This window comes from Podarcis pityusensis (assembly GCF_964106645.2).
Source record: "Podarcis pityusensis genome assembly, chromosome: 11".
NCBI classification, from domain to species: Eukaryota; Metazoa; Chordata; class Lepidosauria; order Squamata; family Lacertidae; genus Podarcis; species Podarcis pityusensis.
In genome coordinates, this window is record NC_138036.1 from 18,932,820 (window position 1) to 18,951,550 (window position 18,731).

Genomic DNA, 18,731 nt, shown 5'->3' on the forward strand with positions numbered 1-18,731 from the left:
ATGCATGTTTACAAATACGGACCAAAAAAGAGGGAAACAGTCATTATCTGATTTCTGGCCAATTGCTCCCGTCCACAAGTAACAGTAATAATTGTTGTTTCTGCTTCCTTTGTAATATTTCAACATTTGTTGACCATCATAAATGAATATGAGAAGACAACTCTAATAGGCTCTTACTTCCATGTAATAAGAATAATAAGAATAAGAATAAGAATAAGAATCTTTTATTTATATCCCACCCTCCCCGGCCGAAGTTGGGCTCAGGGAGGCTAACATCAGATATATAACATTGGTATAAAATCAAACAATAATTAAATTATCTCCTAAAAACAGGTTAAAATCAAATTAAAGTCTAATTAGATGGCTCATCGGCCCAACTGTTTACACTGATCTTATATGGGCCTGTGAGAATGCTGGGAGACCTCTTTCATATTAGTTCTTATACAAAAAGAAAAGGGGAGTCAGGCTGAGCCCTGACGAAAGGCCTGGCGGAACAATTCCGTCTTGCAGGCCCTGTGGAAAGATGTCAAATCTCTTGTGGCAGAGCGTTCCACCAGGCTGGGGTCAAGGCCGAAAAGGCCCTGGCCCTGGTCGAGGCCAGCCTAATCTCTCTGAGGACCGGATCTCCAAGGTGTTATTATCTGCAGACTGTAAGGTCCTCCGTGGGGCGTACCAGGAGAGGCGGCCCGTAGGTACGTATATCCTAGGCCATATATCCTAGCACACCTGGATTTGTAAGGCACTCACCTTTCTGTGATGGTTTCTCTGAGACCACTAGTGACGCCTTTGACCACAGTGCTAGCCTTTGGGGTCAGCACCACCTGAGATATAAAAAAGGAGCCCTTCTTCCTCTTCTCAATGATGGATGCCTGGAGAAACTGGATCAGTTTTTCAGGATCTGTTGTGTTGGCCCACGGAGCTGGCATCATCTGCCCTGGCCACAAGAAGGAAACCTCCAAAGCCACTGGACTGTGATAAAACACCAGCACTTGATAATCCTTCTCCCACAGATACTGGAGACAGACTTCGTGAGCAAATATAGCCGGGCACATTTTATTCCCAAAAGTGTCTTTGAGCATTTGGACCAGTTTTTCATGGTGGCACATTTGCATCCCGTAGAAATGGTTGAAGTCCAAAAAGACCACTTCCTTGTGGTGGTCAGCAAGAAAGGCACTGATCTCCTCGAGGCCCTCATTGACTTTGGCACTGAACAAACCGTGAGCAAAGTAGAGTTCATTGTCGGGGTCTCTGGGCTTGGTGGAGATTCTAAGATCAAAATACCGTATGCCTGCTCCAAGTTGGCTTGTGAAGTTCATCGTCTGCGTCGCCAACCATTTCCTCATCAGCTTCTTAGCCACAGTTCCAAACACAGAGACAAAATTCTGGACGGTGTCAGGTTGTTCAGGTCCGACGGGTGAGGCTTCATCAATGTAGAAGCTAAATGAGTCATGAGAGCCTAAAAATAACACAAAACAACACGTTTGCAATTTTTTTTAAAAAAAAAAAAAAAAGCAAGATTTGAAGACTGATACTCAGGGTTGCATGAAAATATTCCAGAGCTCAAATTACAACACAAATCACTTATTTCCTCTCTAACTGTTTTAATATCAGTTATTTTAGCATTGGAAAGATGTCGCTAGTAGTATCCAAATGGGCTACCTGTGTAGCAAGAGAATCACAAAATATGTTCTTTTCAGAAGGCACCTGATTGCTTCACACTTGCGCTGGTGTTCTGATAGCATTAGTTTGCACCTTGCAGAGTCAATGAAAGGGATAGCTGTGTTTGTACTATGTTGAGTGTTTGGAGGTCAAAGCATATTGTTACCTGGGAGGGGGAAATGACTTAACTTTTCAGGCTCAGTCAGTGGTGTGCTGAGTCCCTGCCGAGTTGTGTTTCTGGCACAGAATATGACTCGGCACTGGGAATTGTTTGGTTTTCATTCTGCAAGTCCTCGATGTGTCTGAGTAGCAATTGTTAGTCTTGAAGGAAACACACCGTTAGTCTTGAAGGCTGACAATGAGGAATAACTCCAGCTGATATCAGGCCAAAATATATGACTCCAACACCTGTTTAAATTATATGAGAGAGGGCTTAGTCCTAACGCCTAATCCTGACATCTGTGGCGGGGCCATAGGTAAAAACAGGCAAAGCCACAAATGTACAGTGGTACCTCGGGTTAAGTACTTAATTCGTTCTGGAGGTCCGTACTTAACCTGAAACTGTTCTTAACCTAAAGCACCACTTTAGCTAATGGGGCCTCCTGCTGCTGCCGTGCTGCTGGAGCAAGATTTCTGTTCTCATCCTGAAGCAAAGTTCTTAACCTGAAGCACTATTTCTGGGTTAGCGGAGTGTGTAACCTGAAGCATATGTAACCTGAAGCGTATGTAACCCAAGGTACCACTGTAAATTTGCAGCAGGCTAGTTTTGACACACACTCATGCACCCTTCTCTATTCTCCATGAAGACAAGCCACTGAGATGTGTAGCCTGAGGAGAGTTATGAGGGCTGGATGGTGAGGCCATATTCAGTCCCTGGGTATAAGCTTCCCCAACCCTGACCCAAATGTTCACTCAATTTGGATCATCACCATCACTGTGTCCTTGCAGCAGCACAAACTGTAACATTGTGCAGACACTGTTCAAATGATGGGGCAACGTGCCAGATAGACAGAAGGATGGCATGGGAATGGTTGTCATTATGGATTCATAGGATGAGAACCCTAGAATTATAAGAGCACCACTATGATGCAACTGGACCCTCCCAGATGACGATGAAACTGCACTATTCCTTTGGATTTGGATGGATGAATCAACTGACTTATTGGCAGGTCTATCACATTTCTATTCCACACATCCTCGGAGGAGCAAAGGATATGTCAGTTTCCAGGGCAAGAGAAGAGTGCATAACATTCAAAAACCAATAGCTGTAAATGAAGGTGATTCTAAGAAGGCTTTGAGTGATAATACAAGAAGACCAGTAACATTATATAAAATGAAACTTCAAAAGACTACAGAACAGTGTGAGCATGGAGGCAACAAGTTCAGCTCATCATAAAGGACATCACGGGTTTTATCCAAAAGAGTCTTGGGACACTTCTGCCACCAGATTCCCTACAGCTCCCCCCAAAATTCAAGGACGGCGGCACCACCCAATACACAAGCATGCATATACATAGGGATCTTTTTTGTTTCAGGTACAAAATATTGCTGTTTAAAGGATGAAAAACATTATACCCCAGTGCCATAGAGGATGAATCTGACAGAGGATAGGGAGGTTTGTTACAGGAGATGGATAGCTTCAAATCTACCTGTCTCACAAGATACCCATGGGAAGGCACCCCCCAGGAAACAGTAGTGCATTTTCTTTCTTTCACAGCCTGAGGATGTAGCACTTCCCTCTTCTAGAACTCTGAGCAACCCCTCAGAAAACCTGCCAGTGAAGCAGGAAATCCCAGAGGCAGCAGAAGGCTCCCTAGTCCCATCACTGTCCAAGCCTAAGCAATAAGGCACGGCCCCTTTCAGCCCTGATAGGATTCTCCTTGGGAGTGGAGTTGCAAACAGCAGCCCTCTCTGGTTTGCTCCAGATAATTGCTGAAGCGGAATTCCAAGTTTGTGACGCCTGAGAGCCATGTTTCCCCTGGAGTTGGAACCTTGCCCCCCAAATGTGCTGGCCATGGTCCTGATCTCCTGCGACCTATCCTAGGATCCAGCCCTAACCAAAAGCAGAGCAACAAAGGCTGAGGCTCTCTTAAGGAGCAGGCATGTGAAAGCGCCAGCAACAAATAGGAAACATCTGCATGTTATCTGCATGGCAAAGAGCCCTAGAAAGACTCTCATCGTGCCACACTCTATTTGTAGCGTCTTCTGTTCTCTGCACTCACACTACCCTGCAGGTCATTTATTGAAAGGGGATTAGACAAATTCATGGAGGACAACATTATCATTGTCTACTACTTATTGTGGGACGCGGGTGGCGCTGTGGGTTAAACCACAGAGCCTAGGACTTGCCAATCAGAAGGTCGGCAGTTTGAATCCCCGTGACGGGGTGAGCTCCCGTTGCTCGGTCCCTGATCCTGCCAACCTAGCAGTTCAAAAGCACATTAAAGTGCAAGTAGATAAATAGGTAAACGGCGTTTCCGTGTGCTGCTCTGGTTCGCCAGAAGTGGCTTAGTCATGCTGGCCACATGACCCGGAAGCTGTACGCCAGCTCCCTCAGCCTATAGAGTGAGATGAGCACCGCAACCCCAGAGTTGGTCACGACTGGACCTAATGGTCAGGGGTCCCTTTACCTTTACCTTACTATGGGTAATAATGGCTATATATGACCTCTGGGATCAGAGGCATTATTCATCTGAATTTTCAGTTGCTGGGAAATGCAGATGGGCATCCTGTATGGGGGCCTCCTATAGGCACCCTGGCTGACCACGGTGAGAACAGGATGATGGACTAAATAGGCCTTTGGCCTGATCCAGCACAGCTCTTTTTATGTTCTCAGCTCTTTGCAGTGATGCTTCCAGTCCAATCCTTAAAAGGAATCTGAGTGGCTAGAGTGCTTTTCAAGAGAAAGGGTTGCATTCAATGCAGTGCTAAGCCTAAGGCTATCCTTGCACAACAGAATGTTCTCCCCACCCTGAAATCTATTCTGGGTGTTCTCCCAATCCTCCAAGGCAGATCTACAGATGGCCTGGGGGGGGGCATGCAGGGGGAGGAAGGGAGGGAAGTCTCATTGTTTTGCTGCTTTTGTTTTAATTACTTATTTGTGTTTTTATCTTGTGTTTTTATCTCGTGAACCGCCCTGAGATCTTCTGATGAAGGGAGGTATATAAACCTAATAGTAAATGGTAAATAAAATAAAAATTATGCTTGTGGCAATCCCAGAACTATCTGGTTTTCTCACGGTGGGGGGTGGGGAAGGGGAGGACCTGTAACTTGGAACTCTTTGGAAGAAAACCAGTAAAGGGGACGAGGAAGATAAGATTCCGTGCAGAAAAATAGCAAAGAAAGGGTTAAACCAGCTGACCACTCCACCCCACCCAAGTCCCCTACCTTTAGAACATCTGTATGTCCTTTGAGGACTACAGATAGATGGGGAGATACTGAGCAATGGCTTGACATAGGAATGAAGCAGATTCCTATGTTCCTAATTCCACTTGCAGAAGAACTCTATTTTATCCAGACCTCAGAATGTTTTTGAGGGCTGATTCACTCACGAATGTTTGTCATATAATGACTGAAGCACTGAGCGGTGGATTTGCCATCATAAATCAAAATGCCACAGATATCATTTCACATCACCTCAAATAGAGGGTCTTTTATTGGAGTTGGATTAGACATATTATGGTGAATCATCAAATGCTGGCTAGCTAAGAGCGTGCATGTATGAACCGGCACTCGCTCTTTGTGACAACAAATTCCACCAGTGTTTAAGCCGCCGTTGAAATAGTTCCTGCTAAAAAGTTCTCTTTTTAAAAAAAAAATAAAAAAATACCAATCTTCGATGTTTCCTGCAAGCGTTCTCACTCAGATCTTACTACAAAGGCAACCATGTAAGCACATAAAGTTAAATATATTTGTGCCTGGGTGGAAAATAATCTGGCAGACTTCACTATTCTCTCAGTTAATTATCTGATGATCTGAGATTTTCTTACACCCACAATCATTATGTTTTGCAAACCCAGGTCTGTTCATTCATGTGCAAATACTGTCTTCTGTCAATCTATTCTTGCCTTAGTCACTGAAAAGAGGTCCCCTGTTAGGAGAAATGTCTGTGTTGATAAAAAGTAAATAACTAGTTTCTATGTTGAAACCAGGGATCTGGAAGCTGTTGCTCTGCAAATGTTCCTGGATTTGAATTTCCATCTGTCCTGGACAGAACGGGCAATGACCAGCAATGATGACAGCTCCCCAACCCTGATCTAACCCAATTACTACATCATATGAGATGTTGCTTTTCATCATGAGCTGATTGTGGAGTTCTGTGCCCACACCTAGTAAAACGTGCTTTCTTCACTGCAATCTCATGATGTTGTGTCCTCACGGCAATGCAAGGATGGACATGCATTTCTGAACTGCAATGGGAGAGCTCACTTACTCTAAAGTAAGCCCCTTTCTGTTTTGCAGGTCCTGTTTGAAATGGCAGTCTTCGGTCTGCAAAGACTTCCCCTTTGAAGTTTAAAGCAATCCCTGCTTCTCTGCAAAATTAATTAATGAACCGTTTCCACCGTCGCCTTGAAAAGGTTTGCAACCCGATTGTCTGCATTTCCACTCAAATGTGAAATCCTGCTGCATTTAATGGGTACAGAGTTAGAGCCTACAAAAACCTACCACCTCCCCCCCCCAAAAAAAAACCAAGTTAAGGGGCAAGAGTTAGGCAGAGACCACTCTCCCCCACTACTTTATAAGTTCAGCCCCAATCCCAGCTGGACTTCCACAAGATGGGGCAGCAATGCCACTCTGGCCCATGGGCATAGCCAATGGGGGATGGGTGGGGGGCAGTGGCCCCCTCTAGATCAAGTAAAACAATAGAAATACTTAACTAACTGACCAATCACATCGATTCTTCCCCCTCCACACACCAAAGTCCTCCCCTCCCCACAACCAAGTCCTCCCCCCAGCAAAAATCCTGGCTGTGCCCATGCTCTGGCCTAGAGGTTGTCCTAATGTCATCCTCTGGCTCAGAGGACTAAATTTCAGGTGCTCCGGTGAGATCAGGATAATGAGTCCTGTCAGTGGAAGCCATGTGCAATGACTTCCATTTGTGCAACAGCCTTTTCCCTTCTGTTTGACCCCCCCATGCTACCCCCCCCCCAAATGAAGGGAGGAGTGGGGGGAACAATCTGTCTGGCAAGCTCAAACACTTGCACTGTGCATGCTACTGAATTTCTCCCCGGGTCTGCCCTGCTCCATCTGAGTAAAAGACGCCTGGAAGGACCTGGTCTCCTTTTACTGAGGAGGAATCTTTCAGTGTAGGTGAACACAGGACAATCGCTGCTCCTATAAAGGGCTCGGTCTAAGCTTGGCTGTTGCTGAAGCAACATCCACCTGCTGTTCTTTGCTAGTACAGTGGTACCTCGGGTTAAGTACTTAATTCGTTCCAGAGGTTCGTTCTTAACCTGAAACTGTGCTTAACCTGAAGCACCACTTTAGCTAATGGGGCCTCCCGCTGCTGCCGGGCACGATTTCTGTTCTCATCCTGAAGCAAAGTTCTTAACCTGAAGCACTATTTCTGGGTTAGCGGAGTGTGTAACCTGAAGCATATGTAACCTGAAGCATATGTAACCTGAGGTACCACTGTAGTCAGGCTGAGCTCTCTGCTCCCTGCAGAACAAGCTGTTCTCATCTTGCCACGAACTGGGTTGAAATTCCCTTCCACAACTGGCACCGTCGGGGTGTAAGGAACCAGTACCTGGGCCACAGGATTTTCTTGTTCAAGCTTGAGGAGGTACAGCTAAAGTTGTTTTATTGCAATATGAAAATACACAATGGCATTGTTTTTGGTGGGGCCGGGCAGGGGGAGATACCATTTGCACATGCTTCAATTTCCCCCTTCCCACCTCTTGTGAGCACTTAGGAAGGATATATTGCATCGGAGACCTTTTTGTGATGCAAATGGTATTTCTATTAAAGAAGCCATCAGTCAAATGCAAGCCCTGGTTTAAATAAATCTATTTACCCAGCGTAAAATGTTTGCGTCGTATCATCAAAACAAAAATAAATCAGTGGTTAATAGCTAATTCTTTCTCCCAAGTCACATATATATAGGCAGAGAGATCCATTGCCAGGCAGTTAATCTGCTCAGGGTTGCCCATATTGACTGCACAGCTTTTAAAAACTCGTTCTTCAAGTACAGGAAACCAGCTTTTTTTCTTTTTAAAAAAGAACTCTTTCCAGGATGAATTGGTCTGCAATGGCTATGCAAAGATAAAGATATTTGGAAACCAATATTCAGCACAAAGGCAGATGTTAAAATATTGGGTGTGTTGTGCTATGATCATGAACAAAGCTGGAGTTGGATGCTAATGGATGGAGCTAATTTTCTCTCTGTCTTTCATAATCTAATACTTGAATACAGAGGGGGGGAATGAAACCAAGTGGCAGAAGGTTTGGGACAGGCAAAATAACTTATTTGCACAACACACAATTTATGGAGTCCACCGGCACTTGCCTCGTATACTGAACTGTGCTCCTCAAAGGGTGAGTACCCAGCGTGTTCCCCTCCAAATGTTGCTGGACTCCAAATCCCAGCAGCCCCAGTCAGCATGGCTCATTGTCAGGGATGATGGGAGTTGTGGTCCAGCAACATCTGGCTATCCTATGTTGGCTATTCCTGCTCAAAGGTATCATTTGGACTGCAATGCAATCCCCGTCACCCATCTTCATGTGGCTCAATGGACCAGTCTGGCTGAAACACACATCACTCTCTGAGTTTTATCTTCCATTTTCACCACTTGACTCAACCTGGTACCCCTATCTAGATTTGTTCCTGTTCCCTTCCGCCATATTGCTTCCTGCCTTGGATGAGTTTACTTGCATCTAAACTGTGTGGGGTTTTTTTCAGCTGATGATTCTGCAACTTGACCTTCATCCTTCATGACCTTCTGCCTTGTTTGGACTACATTACCCAAATCCATTGGGCCTTCACTCTTGGGGTTGCTTTCATTGATCATTCTTCATGCTTCTAGCCCTGTGAAACTAAGTCAGATCCCCAAAAATGTGACTGCCAGCAGATCCTCCCATCAAGCACGCAACACCCCAGAGCCAAAACAGCCACAAAAATAAGCAAGCAAGCCCTTAACTTACAGCACAAATTATTAATCAACCTAACCTTCAGTAGATTAACCTGCCAACTAAATGGTCTAGCAGCTCTTGTGAGAAAAGTGAATAGGATTCCATGCAAAGAAGGAGATCAACATACAATTTAATTAGTGACCAGCATGCTCAGGTGAAACATGTCTAAAGTAGCCTACATCGCTGGGCAAAACCTGGGGGCTTGATTTCCGCCCCCACCTGCAATTTCCTCCATAAAGCAGAATTCCCTGAGCACTTTCACACGACTGAGCATGAGAGACAGCATCTTTGCTATGCAACAACGTCCCCATCATCATTTGCGTTCGGAATAATCCTGGCACGTCTACTGATAAAAGCAATTTAAGAAAAAGAATCACTTGTATTAGAAAAGAAGATGATGAAATTTCCAGACGGTCCCTGTTAAAGGTCTTTGTAGCACACAGCATTAAGTGAGTGAGGGCAACACTTTCTAGTAAAAGGAAGTTGAAATCAAAGTGTTCCCTCTCAGCCCTGAGCAGTCTCTTGATTGATGTTATCTGTAACAACAACAATACTTAATAGATTTTTATAATGGGGAGAAACCTTTCTTTGAAGTACAGTGCTTCACAGTACTAACACGATTGCTGGACGAAAAAAGAAAAGAAAAAGCAGTCTTCATGCCAATTACCGGAGCTCATCAGCGAAAGAAACCTTCTGGATCGCTGGCTTATTTTTCCACTATAATTTTCCCCCAGTACAATCCGTACAGTCCTTCCTCAGTGCAAGGCGGACTTGGATGTATATTTTTAGACTCCCTGCAGACTTTTTCAATGTTACTTTCACCCGCTGCTTGTGTAATAGGTTTTATTAAGACTGTAAAAAAATAAATAAATCCCGAATCTATGCTGGAGTTTCATATTCTGCCCTTTAAAAAAACAACCACCAGAAACCTACCAGCCCTAGCATTAGGCAGTTTGCTGCCACTGCCTCAGGCTGCAGATTCCAGTGAGGGGCAGTGGTGCTTCTACTGGGGGGGAGGGGCATACCCTTCTGTTGGAGGACAGAGCTGTCCGTGCTATATGGCTTCTCCTGCACCTTCATAACTACCTTTACAAACTGCCATTAGTACGAAAGCTATGGCTATTCCCTTCATGTGGGACCTTCCAACTAACTTCGCTTAATGAAACAAACAGGAAGCGAGCCAACTCCTTACAATAACCAACTAAAGGATGGAAATATATATGTTTACATGTTACACATTGTCTGTTATGTGTGTTGTCTGTTAAGTGTATGTGAGTCTGTTCCTTCTGTCTCTGTCATTTTAGAAATGTTTAAGGGGTTTGTGTTTAAAATTGGCCACAACAGCCACAGACTGCCTTTCTTAAGTGCGCATAGTTTAAACTGCAAGCTTGCTTCAAATTTTAGTTTAAAGAAACCATTTTGGACCTGATCAACATGGCATGTTTTAATACTGGGAGCCGCCCAGAGTGGCTGGGGAAACTCAGCCAGATGGGCAGGATATAAAAAATAAATTATTATTGGAGCAGGAAAGTTTGACCACACTAATTTATGCATCGATTCCTTCAAGCCTGGGCTTCCCTTCCACTTGATCTGTAAGCTGCAGTTGGGTGCGGGATGCTGCCCAATTTAGAACCCCACTCTGTACCCACGCAGCCACCCAGTCCCCAGTCCTAACACAAAGGACCACTGGCAGAGCCCCCTACCTGACTCTCCTCTATATAGTATATGTTTGTTTACTCTGCAATAAAGCATGGATTTAAATGCTGGCAGAGGCTGCTTGTTCTTTTGCCTAAAGATACCCGGGGCGGGGGGACCTGAATTTGCCTTAAGTGTGTTCTCTATGCTTCAAAATATACCTCAGCAGCTGCAGTGTGTGACATATCAAGCTGGGCACTGCACGGTGCCTTAATGTTCATGCCCAGGCAAAGACACCGGAGATTGTTAGAGCCCAAAACACCATGGTGGATATCACCATTAGAGGTATTATCTGTTAAAAAGAAAAACACAGAAGGCAAATGGGTCAGATATCAGCAATTAGTAAAAGAAGATCAAGGCCAATTAAGGTTAAGATCATATGAAGAACTCGGCCAATATTGTAATACACAGCTACAATATGGAGAGGCGTTGAGCCATGCTTGCTCTTGCATTTCAACAAAAGAGACATCCTGCGAGTGCTTCTGCTTGGCTCGAATGTACTGTTGAACTGTGTTGGTACCTCTTCCTGGGCAATGGAGAGATGAGCATGTGGGTTGTGTGTAGAAGATAATGGCTTTTGCATGGAAGGAAGGTAGCCAACTTTACATATGTTGCTCCACCACTTTTGCTTCTGGTTTTGCTGACTTTTGCCTCTGCCCTGCCCACCTCTGGCATGCAGCCCTTGGCAGGTTGCACAGAAAGAAAAATGGCCCCCTCAGACTGAAAAAGGCTCCCCATCCCTGACCTATTGCATGGGATAGCCCAGGTTAGGAGCTATATAAAGGGGAAGGGCAAACTAAGACTCCGGGCTGCAAATTGTCTCTTGCTCCAACTTGTGATGCACCCCTTGGAGCGTGTTTGCAGCATCTGCATGCTAACAAATATATGCTGGTACAGACATAAATCTCCCCCCACAATGAGTGCATCAAAAAAAATTCTAAACAGTTCTTACAAAATATGAGTTACGGCTAATTAGCGCGTGCCAGTAGCACAATTAGCAAAATGGCTTGTTGCCAGAAAAGAAGGGAAGAGAGACTTTGTAGGCATTTTAATTCCTTATGCAACAAAAATGGGAGCCACAAAGATGAGAGTTTCTAAAAACCAGAACAAGCAGCATAACAGCATTTAAATCCCAGCCGGAGGGATGATGATGACGATGACTGCAAAAAGACTGAAAATACAAAGGTCTTCACCAGGTGCCAAAAAGATGTTTATGTAGGTATCAGGTCCTTAGTAACCTCCAATTTCATCTCTTTAAGTGGGGAACCTAAAAAGGATCTCTGGTGGTAATAATCTGAAGGCCCAGGCAGGTATATACGAGAGGATACCTGGCCCAAACTGGTGTAGACAATGAGTTCTTGAGTTGTCAGAGTGAGCTTTCTGAAGGTCTCCCTCTCACATGCAGATGTGCAAGGCTGCTATGTTATGAAGGACCAGTTTATATCTTTAGGATAATTAAAGGTATAGTTACTGCAGTGTACTAATTTAGGCTGACCATAAAGAAGGCTGATCGCTGAAGAATGGATGCTTTTGAATTATGGTGCGGGAGGAGACTCTTGAGAGTCCCATAGACTGCAAGAAGATCAAACCTATCCATTCTGAAGGAAATCAGCCCTGAGTGCTCACTGGAAGGACAGATCCTGAAGCTGAGGCTCCAATACTTTGGCCACCTCATAAGAAGAGAAGACTCCCTGGAAAAGACCCTGATGTTAGGAAAGATAGAGGGCACAAGCAGAAGGGGACGACAGAGGACAAGATGGTTGGACAGTGTTCTCGAAGCTACTCACATAAGTTTGACCAAACTGCGGGAGGCAGTGGAAGACAGGAGTGCCTGGCATGCTCTGGTCCATGGGGTCATGAAGAGTCGGGCATGACTAAACGACTAAACAACAACTACTACTTCAGGCTACAAGGTGGGGGGACTGCTTGAATGTTTGAATGTTCAGCATGCATGCACACCCCACACACTTCCCTATACGTTGAAGTAAGACATGTAGGAGAAGTCTAGGCTGAATCACCCTGACATGCTTTGTTTCTACATGCAAGGAATTGCTTCCCAGCTAACAACTACTTACAGTATTAATTTGCTTCTCAAATCTATTGTGGTTTTAGGAAACAGGTAAAAGATACACCTCTTCCACAGCAGGCTTTGGAATGAGGGGACAGCGATTGCAGTAATTTATTAAATGGTTTGACACTGCGGCTTTTGATATGAGTTATACAGAAATAATAGTTTTAAAGTTCTTGTGTTGCATGGTTATTACGTTGCAAAGTGGCCTGTCCACCAAATAAAGCATACAATCTAATACAGCATCAAAACCTACCTACAGCGTCAAATAGTATGATACAGCTAAAGCTTGATCTCAACATGCCTACTTGCATCATTGGCAAGGTAGGGACCCCTGACCATTAGGTCCAGTCGTGGCCGACTCTGGGGTTGCAGCGCTCATCTCACTTTATTGGCCGAGGGAGCCGGCGTACAGCTTCTGGGTCATGTGGCCAGCATGACTAAGCTGCTTCTGGATAACCAGAGCAGCGCACGGAAACGCTGTTTACCTTCCCGCCAGAGCGGTACCTATTTATCTACTTGCATTGTTTGGTGTGCTTTCGAACTGCTAGGTTGGCAGGAGCAGGGACTGAGCAACGGGAGCTCACCCCATCACAGGGATTCGAACTGCCAACCTTCTGATCGGCAAGTCCTAGGCTCTGTGGTTTAACCTACAGCGCCACCTGCGTCCTTTATCATTGGCAAAGGCAGAAGCAAATTAAGCAAGGCTTCCTGAGACTTTTCTCAGCTAAGCAATGTAAGGAGTGTGCTCTCCAGCTTTCCAGTATAAAGTATTACCCAATTTTCAGAGTATTCAAAATAAAATGGCAATAACAGTTATGCCCCAAACATGCATATATTGTATTGATTCATTTCATTTATTTTGTACACAGAATTCAACTTGCTGTTTCTTGGGGTGTGTGGTTTGTTTTGTTTTTTTTTAAAAAGCATTTCCATTTTACAGCATTTCCAATTTTCAGCTTTAGTGCCAAAACATAAACAAATATATTTGCCCAAAGCACCTATCTATGGTGCATATGATCACTGTAATTATCTAAGTGCAATGTTCTGCTCTAATATAGACTGTTTACACATCTTCCTTACATCAGTTGGGGAAAATAGCAGAATTTCTGCATAATTTAGACAGCATAATGTAGATTGCATAATTTAAACCCAATTTGCATAATGTATTATATGTGTGCATATGTGTGTGTACACACAGCATAATCAAACTATCTTCCGTTTCTATAGTGCAGAAGTTTGCCAGTTCTACCTCCCAGCTTAGTTGCTATGCAGACCAGCAAGCGTGTGGCGCCGGGAAGTGGGGGGCGACCTACAGACTGGGGAGCGGGGCACAATACAGTACTTAAAATTGCCTTTCTGTGCGTCATAAAAATGATGCTCAGAATAATTACTATAATAGGCATGCTGAAACGCTGTTAAGCCAAGCAGTTCTCTGCAGAACATGCTGTTTTGATTGATGCGTCGGCTAGAATGCAAACTTTACTTAGCAATCTCTTATCTGCTGAATCAAAGTACTTAATCAATGGGATTAGATGAAATGGGGTTATCTCTCTCTCTCTCTCTCTCTCTCTCTCTCTCTCTCTCTCTCTCCTGCTTGATGACGAACCAAAAGGAAGACATGCTCTTGCACACTAGGCTGGGTGAGTCCAGAACAGATGTTTATAAATCCCCAGCTTTCAAAAGTGGGTGGATCTTCTTGCAGTGGTCAAATATAGCAAGGAAGTTATGGCAGGATCAAAGAGGTGCTGGCAGGTAAATAAAGAACCTCAGAGTAAGCTAACGAGATCAAGCTGTAGATATGATCACTCCAGCTAGAAAAATTTGCACAAAGGCATACAGAAAATATCAGATCCCAATAAATTAGATCTAATTAAGAAGGTATGCAACCAGTTAAATATGGTTAAAATAACAGCTGTATTTGAGGAGGAAGGGAGGCTTAAAGAAAGCAAAAATAAGAGGAACCTGGTAACTTCTTATATCTCTTTTCAGTGTTAGGAAATCCAGGACAGGGAATGGATAATACAGTGGTACCTCAGGTTACATACGCTTCAGGTTACAGACTCCGCTAACCCAGAAATAGTGCTTCAGGTTAAGAACTTTGCTTCAGGATGAGAACAGAAATCGTGCTCTGGCGGCGCGGCGGCAGCAGGAGGCCCCATTAGCTAAAGTGGTGCTTCAGGTTAAGAACAGTTTCAAGTTAAGAACGGACCTCCGGAACGAATTAAGTACTTAACCTGAGGTACCACTGTATGTAATTATGAAGACATGAAATTAATGTTTTTAAGGAAAAGTCAAAAGCTTTAAACAAAACGAAGAATAAATCAAATGCCAGTCAAAGTATCTGCCCCAAAGATGTAGTATCTTCCCACTCCACAGCACACAGGATTTTCTTATCTATACTCACAATACCCAGAAGGAATGGGTGCCATTAGCTTCATGGTAATCTGCATGTATCTCTGAGCAAAACTACACATTACTTTTTTTAAGGGGCACTACATTGTTTAGCACGGCAGCAATGGCGCTTTTGAACTCCCAGCTTATTGATGCCAGGCAGATACCTTAACTGTATTCTTTTTGGCACCTGCTGAAGACATTCTCATTTAGACAAGCCTACTCAAAGGTTTGGGGACTCGGGTGGTGCTGTGGATTAAACCACAGAGCCTAGGACTTGCCGATCAGATAGTCGGCGGTTTGAATCCCCGCGACGGGGTGAGCTCCTGTTGCTCGGTCCCTGCTCCTGCCAACCTAGCATTTCGAAAGCACATTAAAGTGCAAGTAGATAAATAGGTACCACTCTGGTGGGAAGGTAAATGGCATTTCCGTGCGTTGCTCTGGTTCGCCAGAAGTGGCTTAGTCATGCTGGCCACATGACCCAGAACTGTACGCCAGCTCCCTTGGCCAGTAAAGCGAGATGAGCGCCGCAACCCCAGAGTCGGTCACGACTGGACCTAATGGTCAGGGGCCCCTTTACCTTTACCTTACTCAAAGGTTTATAAAGTTTGTGTGAGTTTTAATTTATTTTAGTCTGTCCTATTGGAGAAGGGGACGACAGAGGACGAGATGGTTGGATAGTGTTCTCAAAGCTACCAGCATGAGTTTGACCAAACTGCGGGAAGCAGTGGAAGACAGGAGTGCCTGGCGTGCTCTGGTCCATGGGGTCACGAAGATTCGGACACAACTAAATGACTAATCAACAATAATTGTGGTTTTAACTTTCTGTTACTTTCTGTATGTTTTAAAATTACGGCAGTTTTATTCCATCTTCCCAACGTTTCTCAAACTGCTGATTTTGTTTTATCTTTTACACAATGCAAAAGTCGCTTCTCAATGCCGTAGATCAAAGCATACCCTGTGGATGTGAGCTTAATCTGTAATGTCGTAAAAGATTTTCCAAGCCTTCTTTAATGCCATATGGATCACTGCATACAGAACATAACACTGCTACTTGTATTTGTCCTGAAAGACAATTCTCAGTGTTTGATAATTATTAATTTTTAAATTTAATAGTGTTTGTATTTTTGTAAGTGACTTCTGGAAGTCTATCAGGATATAGCGGAAGCCTAGTGCTCATTTCTGTGTTATTTGCTGCCGGAAAAAACTTCTGCTTGTGATCCCATTAAATCACAAAACCATGGCAATTTTGTCCCAGTTGTTTTCATGATCACACCACTACTACTCTCATGACAAAATTTGGGGTAGCATCCTTGGCTGGCCAAACCTCCCCCCACAACACACTCTTTCTGAATAAAGCTGCTCTCTCTACTTGTGCTGTTACAAATAACCTCTAACTCTGAAATTCAAAGAAATTCATAGGTCTGTTATACTGTGCCTTCTGCAGACAATGATGTTGGGTGTGCGTCATGCACTGCATAATGGAGTGTATCTTCATGACGGGGGGGGGAACTATTTCCAAATACTGAGATCTATTTATATCAATTGCCAGAGTTTGCCTCGTTAAAATGGCTTGCCAATTGTACCTACCGTACATTTGTGCTGATTAGCTCAAGGCCAGAAATCAGAACAGGCAATGCATCTCAAAAGGCTTTGGGCATAATCTGCTACTTTGTGCAGGAAAACTTCCCGCTAGATGAGCTTTCCTCTTGCTGGAAACTTTAACCTAGTCAGGGCTGATGGGAGTTGTAGTCCAATACATTGGGAGGTCGCCAGCTTGCAGAAGGCTGTGCTAGATGGTGTCCATTGCCTGTCTTTGTCCTGGCAAGATTTCCTGAATCACTACCTGAATTGTCAGCAAACCCCTGAGCAGTGCAATCCTTGATACGTCTAATAATGTGCTGCGAGAATGGAGAGCAGGGGCAGACTTGGAAGTTGCCCACTGTCAGGCTTTGGGGGATCAGATCCCTCCCCTGGTGGCAGTAAATAAGCAGATCAAACGAAAGGAGCATTCTTACCAGTTAGTTTCTTTAATAATCACAGTGAGAAACAAAGGAATGCATATCTCTCTAGAAATGGTGTTGCTCCCAGTAAAGGTTTACCCCCTCCATCCCCATTAATCTACATCACTCCTACGTCGGGTAATCTGAGCTTGTTGCCGCTGTGCTCTCTGTTCTATCACTCTCAAAGCCCGTCTAGTCTTAGGCGAAGGGGGGTTAGGAATGCTGTCCAAGGGCACTGAATCTGCCAGCTGTCTCTCTCCTGGTGTTTCTTCTTCTAGCTGTTCCTCACCCAGTATTTCCCAGCTTTTCCCTTCTGGACTATGCCCCTCTGCAAACCACTGCTCTAAATCAATACTGTCTTCCTGCCCTTAGGAAGGTTGAGGGAAAGGGGGGTGGCTCCCACCATCTCCTCAGTCCAGCGCTTGACACCCACCAATACTTTCCAAATCCTCCACTTGACGTCATCGTCTGCTGTTGGGACACATGGACCTCCAGGGGCAGAGAGAGGCAGGCAGCAATGTGAGATCTTGCCCCTGTGTTGCCATCTCCACCCAAATAACATGTGTAGAGAATTAGACATTTTGAAAAGTTATTATTGCATTTTGAGTTGACTTGTAAGACAGCTTAGAATGATTTCGGTCCTTCAAGGTGAGATACACATGATTTCAAAAATAAACAAGCAACTAGATTGCTAGACTGATGCAATGCTGAGAGAAGGGAAGGAGAGGATTTTCTGCTGGCAGCCAAGAACTTAGCTCTGCTTCCAGCTGGATCTTACTCCCCCTCCCCCCCCCATCCCGCCATGCATTTATAAAATGTGCTAATGAAGAAAATGTGTTAATCAAGCTAAATCAAGGATAGGCAAGAGGGGTTTTCTTGTGGCAACAGAAAACAATGATCAAGATAAATCATGGAGGAAGGGATTTTTTTTCCTGGTGGCAACTAAGAACTTATCTCCACTCCCAGCTGTATTGAGATCACTTTGCGCACATTTATAAAATGTGCTAATGAAGAAAATGACGGATTTATCTACGCTGTGTTAAGCTAAATTGTGGGTGGGTGGGGGAAGGGTTTTTCTGGTGGTTCCAGAAGCTGTGTTTAAATCTCTCCATTTTAATTGTTTTAAACTCTTTTTAATTATAGTATGTGTAAGTCGCCTTGAGACAGTGGTTTAGAAGGGCGATTAATAAATTAAGCATAGAAATAATAATTATAACGATACATTTGTAAAATGTGCTAATGAAGAAAATGAACAATTCACCTGCCCTGTGTTAATCAAGCTGAAACTAAACGCACATGAAAATGCTTTTGGTGTTGCATTTGATATTCACGCTAACAGCAAGACAGTCTCGGAAGGAAAATAAGTATCCCTGAGACAATTCTAGGCACATTTTTTCAAGTTTGCCAAGTCCTGGCTTCCAGGTGATGGCCCTTGTTAGGGTTTGCTTGTCTTTTCCATGTTATTTTTGGGTTTCCTCCTTCACACAAACATATACCCTTTTGGATGTACACACACAGAGGCAGACAGAGATTTAAGACGGTAAAAATAAACTTGTTGAGTTTATTCTCCAGTGACTCATAGCAAAGAGCAAAGGTAGAACAGAATAAAAAAATTGTAGAGTTGGAAGGGATCCCGAGGGTCATCTAGTCCAACCCCCTGCAATGCAGGAACCTTTTCCCCAACGTAGGTCTTGAACCCACGACCCTGAAATTTTGAGGCTCCTGTTCCAATGACCAAGTTATTCCAACAGAGGAGGGAAAAAAGCATGGGGAGCTGTTGATTC

At 44.1% G+C, this 18,731-nt stretch overlaps 1 protein-coding gene across 1 annotated transcript in view; it reads right to left on the reverse strand.

The window, feature by feature from the left end:
• PLCXD3 (phosphatidylinositol specific phospholipase C X domain containing 3) overlaps positions 1-18,731 on the reverse strand; it is a 78,726-nt gene that overhangs the window by 23,421 nt on the left and 36,574 nt on the right. Inside the window, exon 2 of the mRNA XM_080973072.1 lies at positions 748-1,456. Coding sequence (XP_080829198.1) covers positions 748-1,456 — 709 coding nt within the window. The remainder of the gene's footprint in view (positions 1-747; positions 1,457-18,731) is intronic.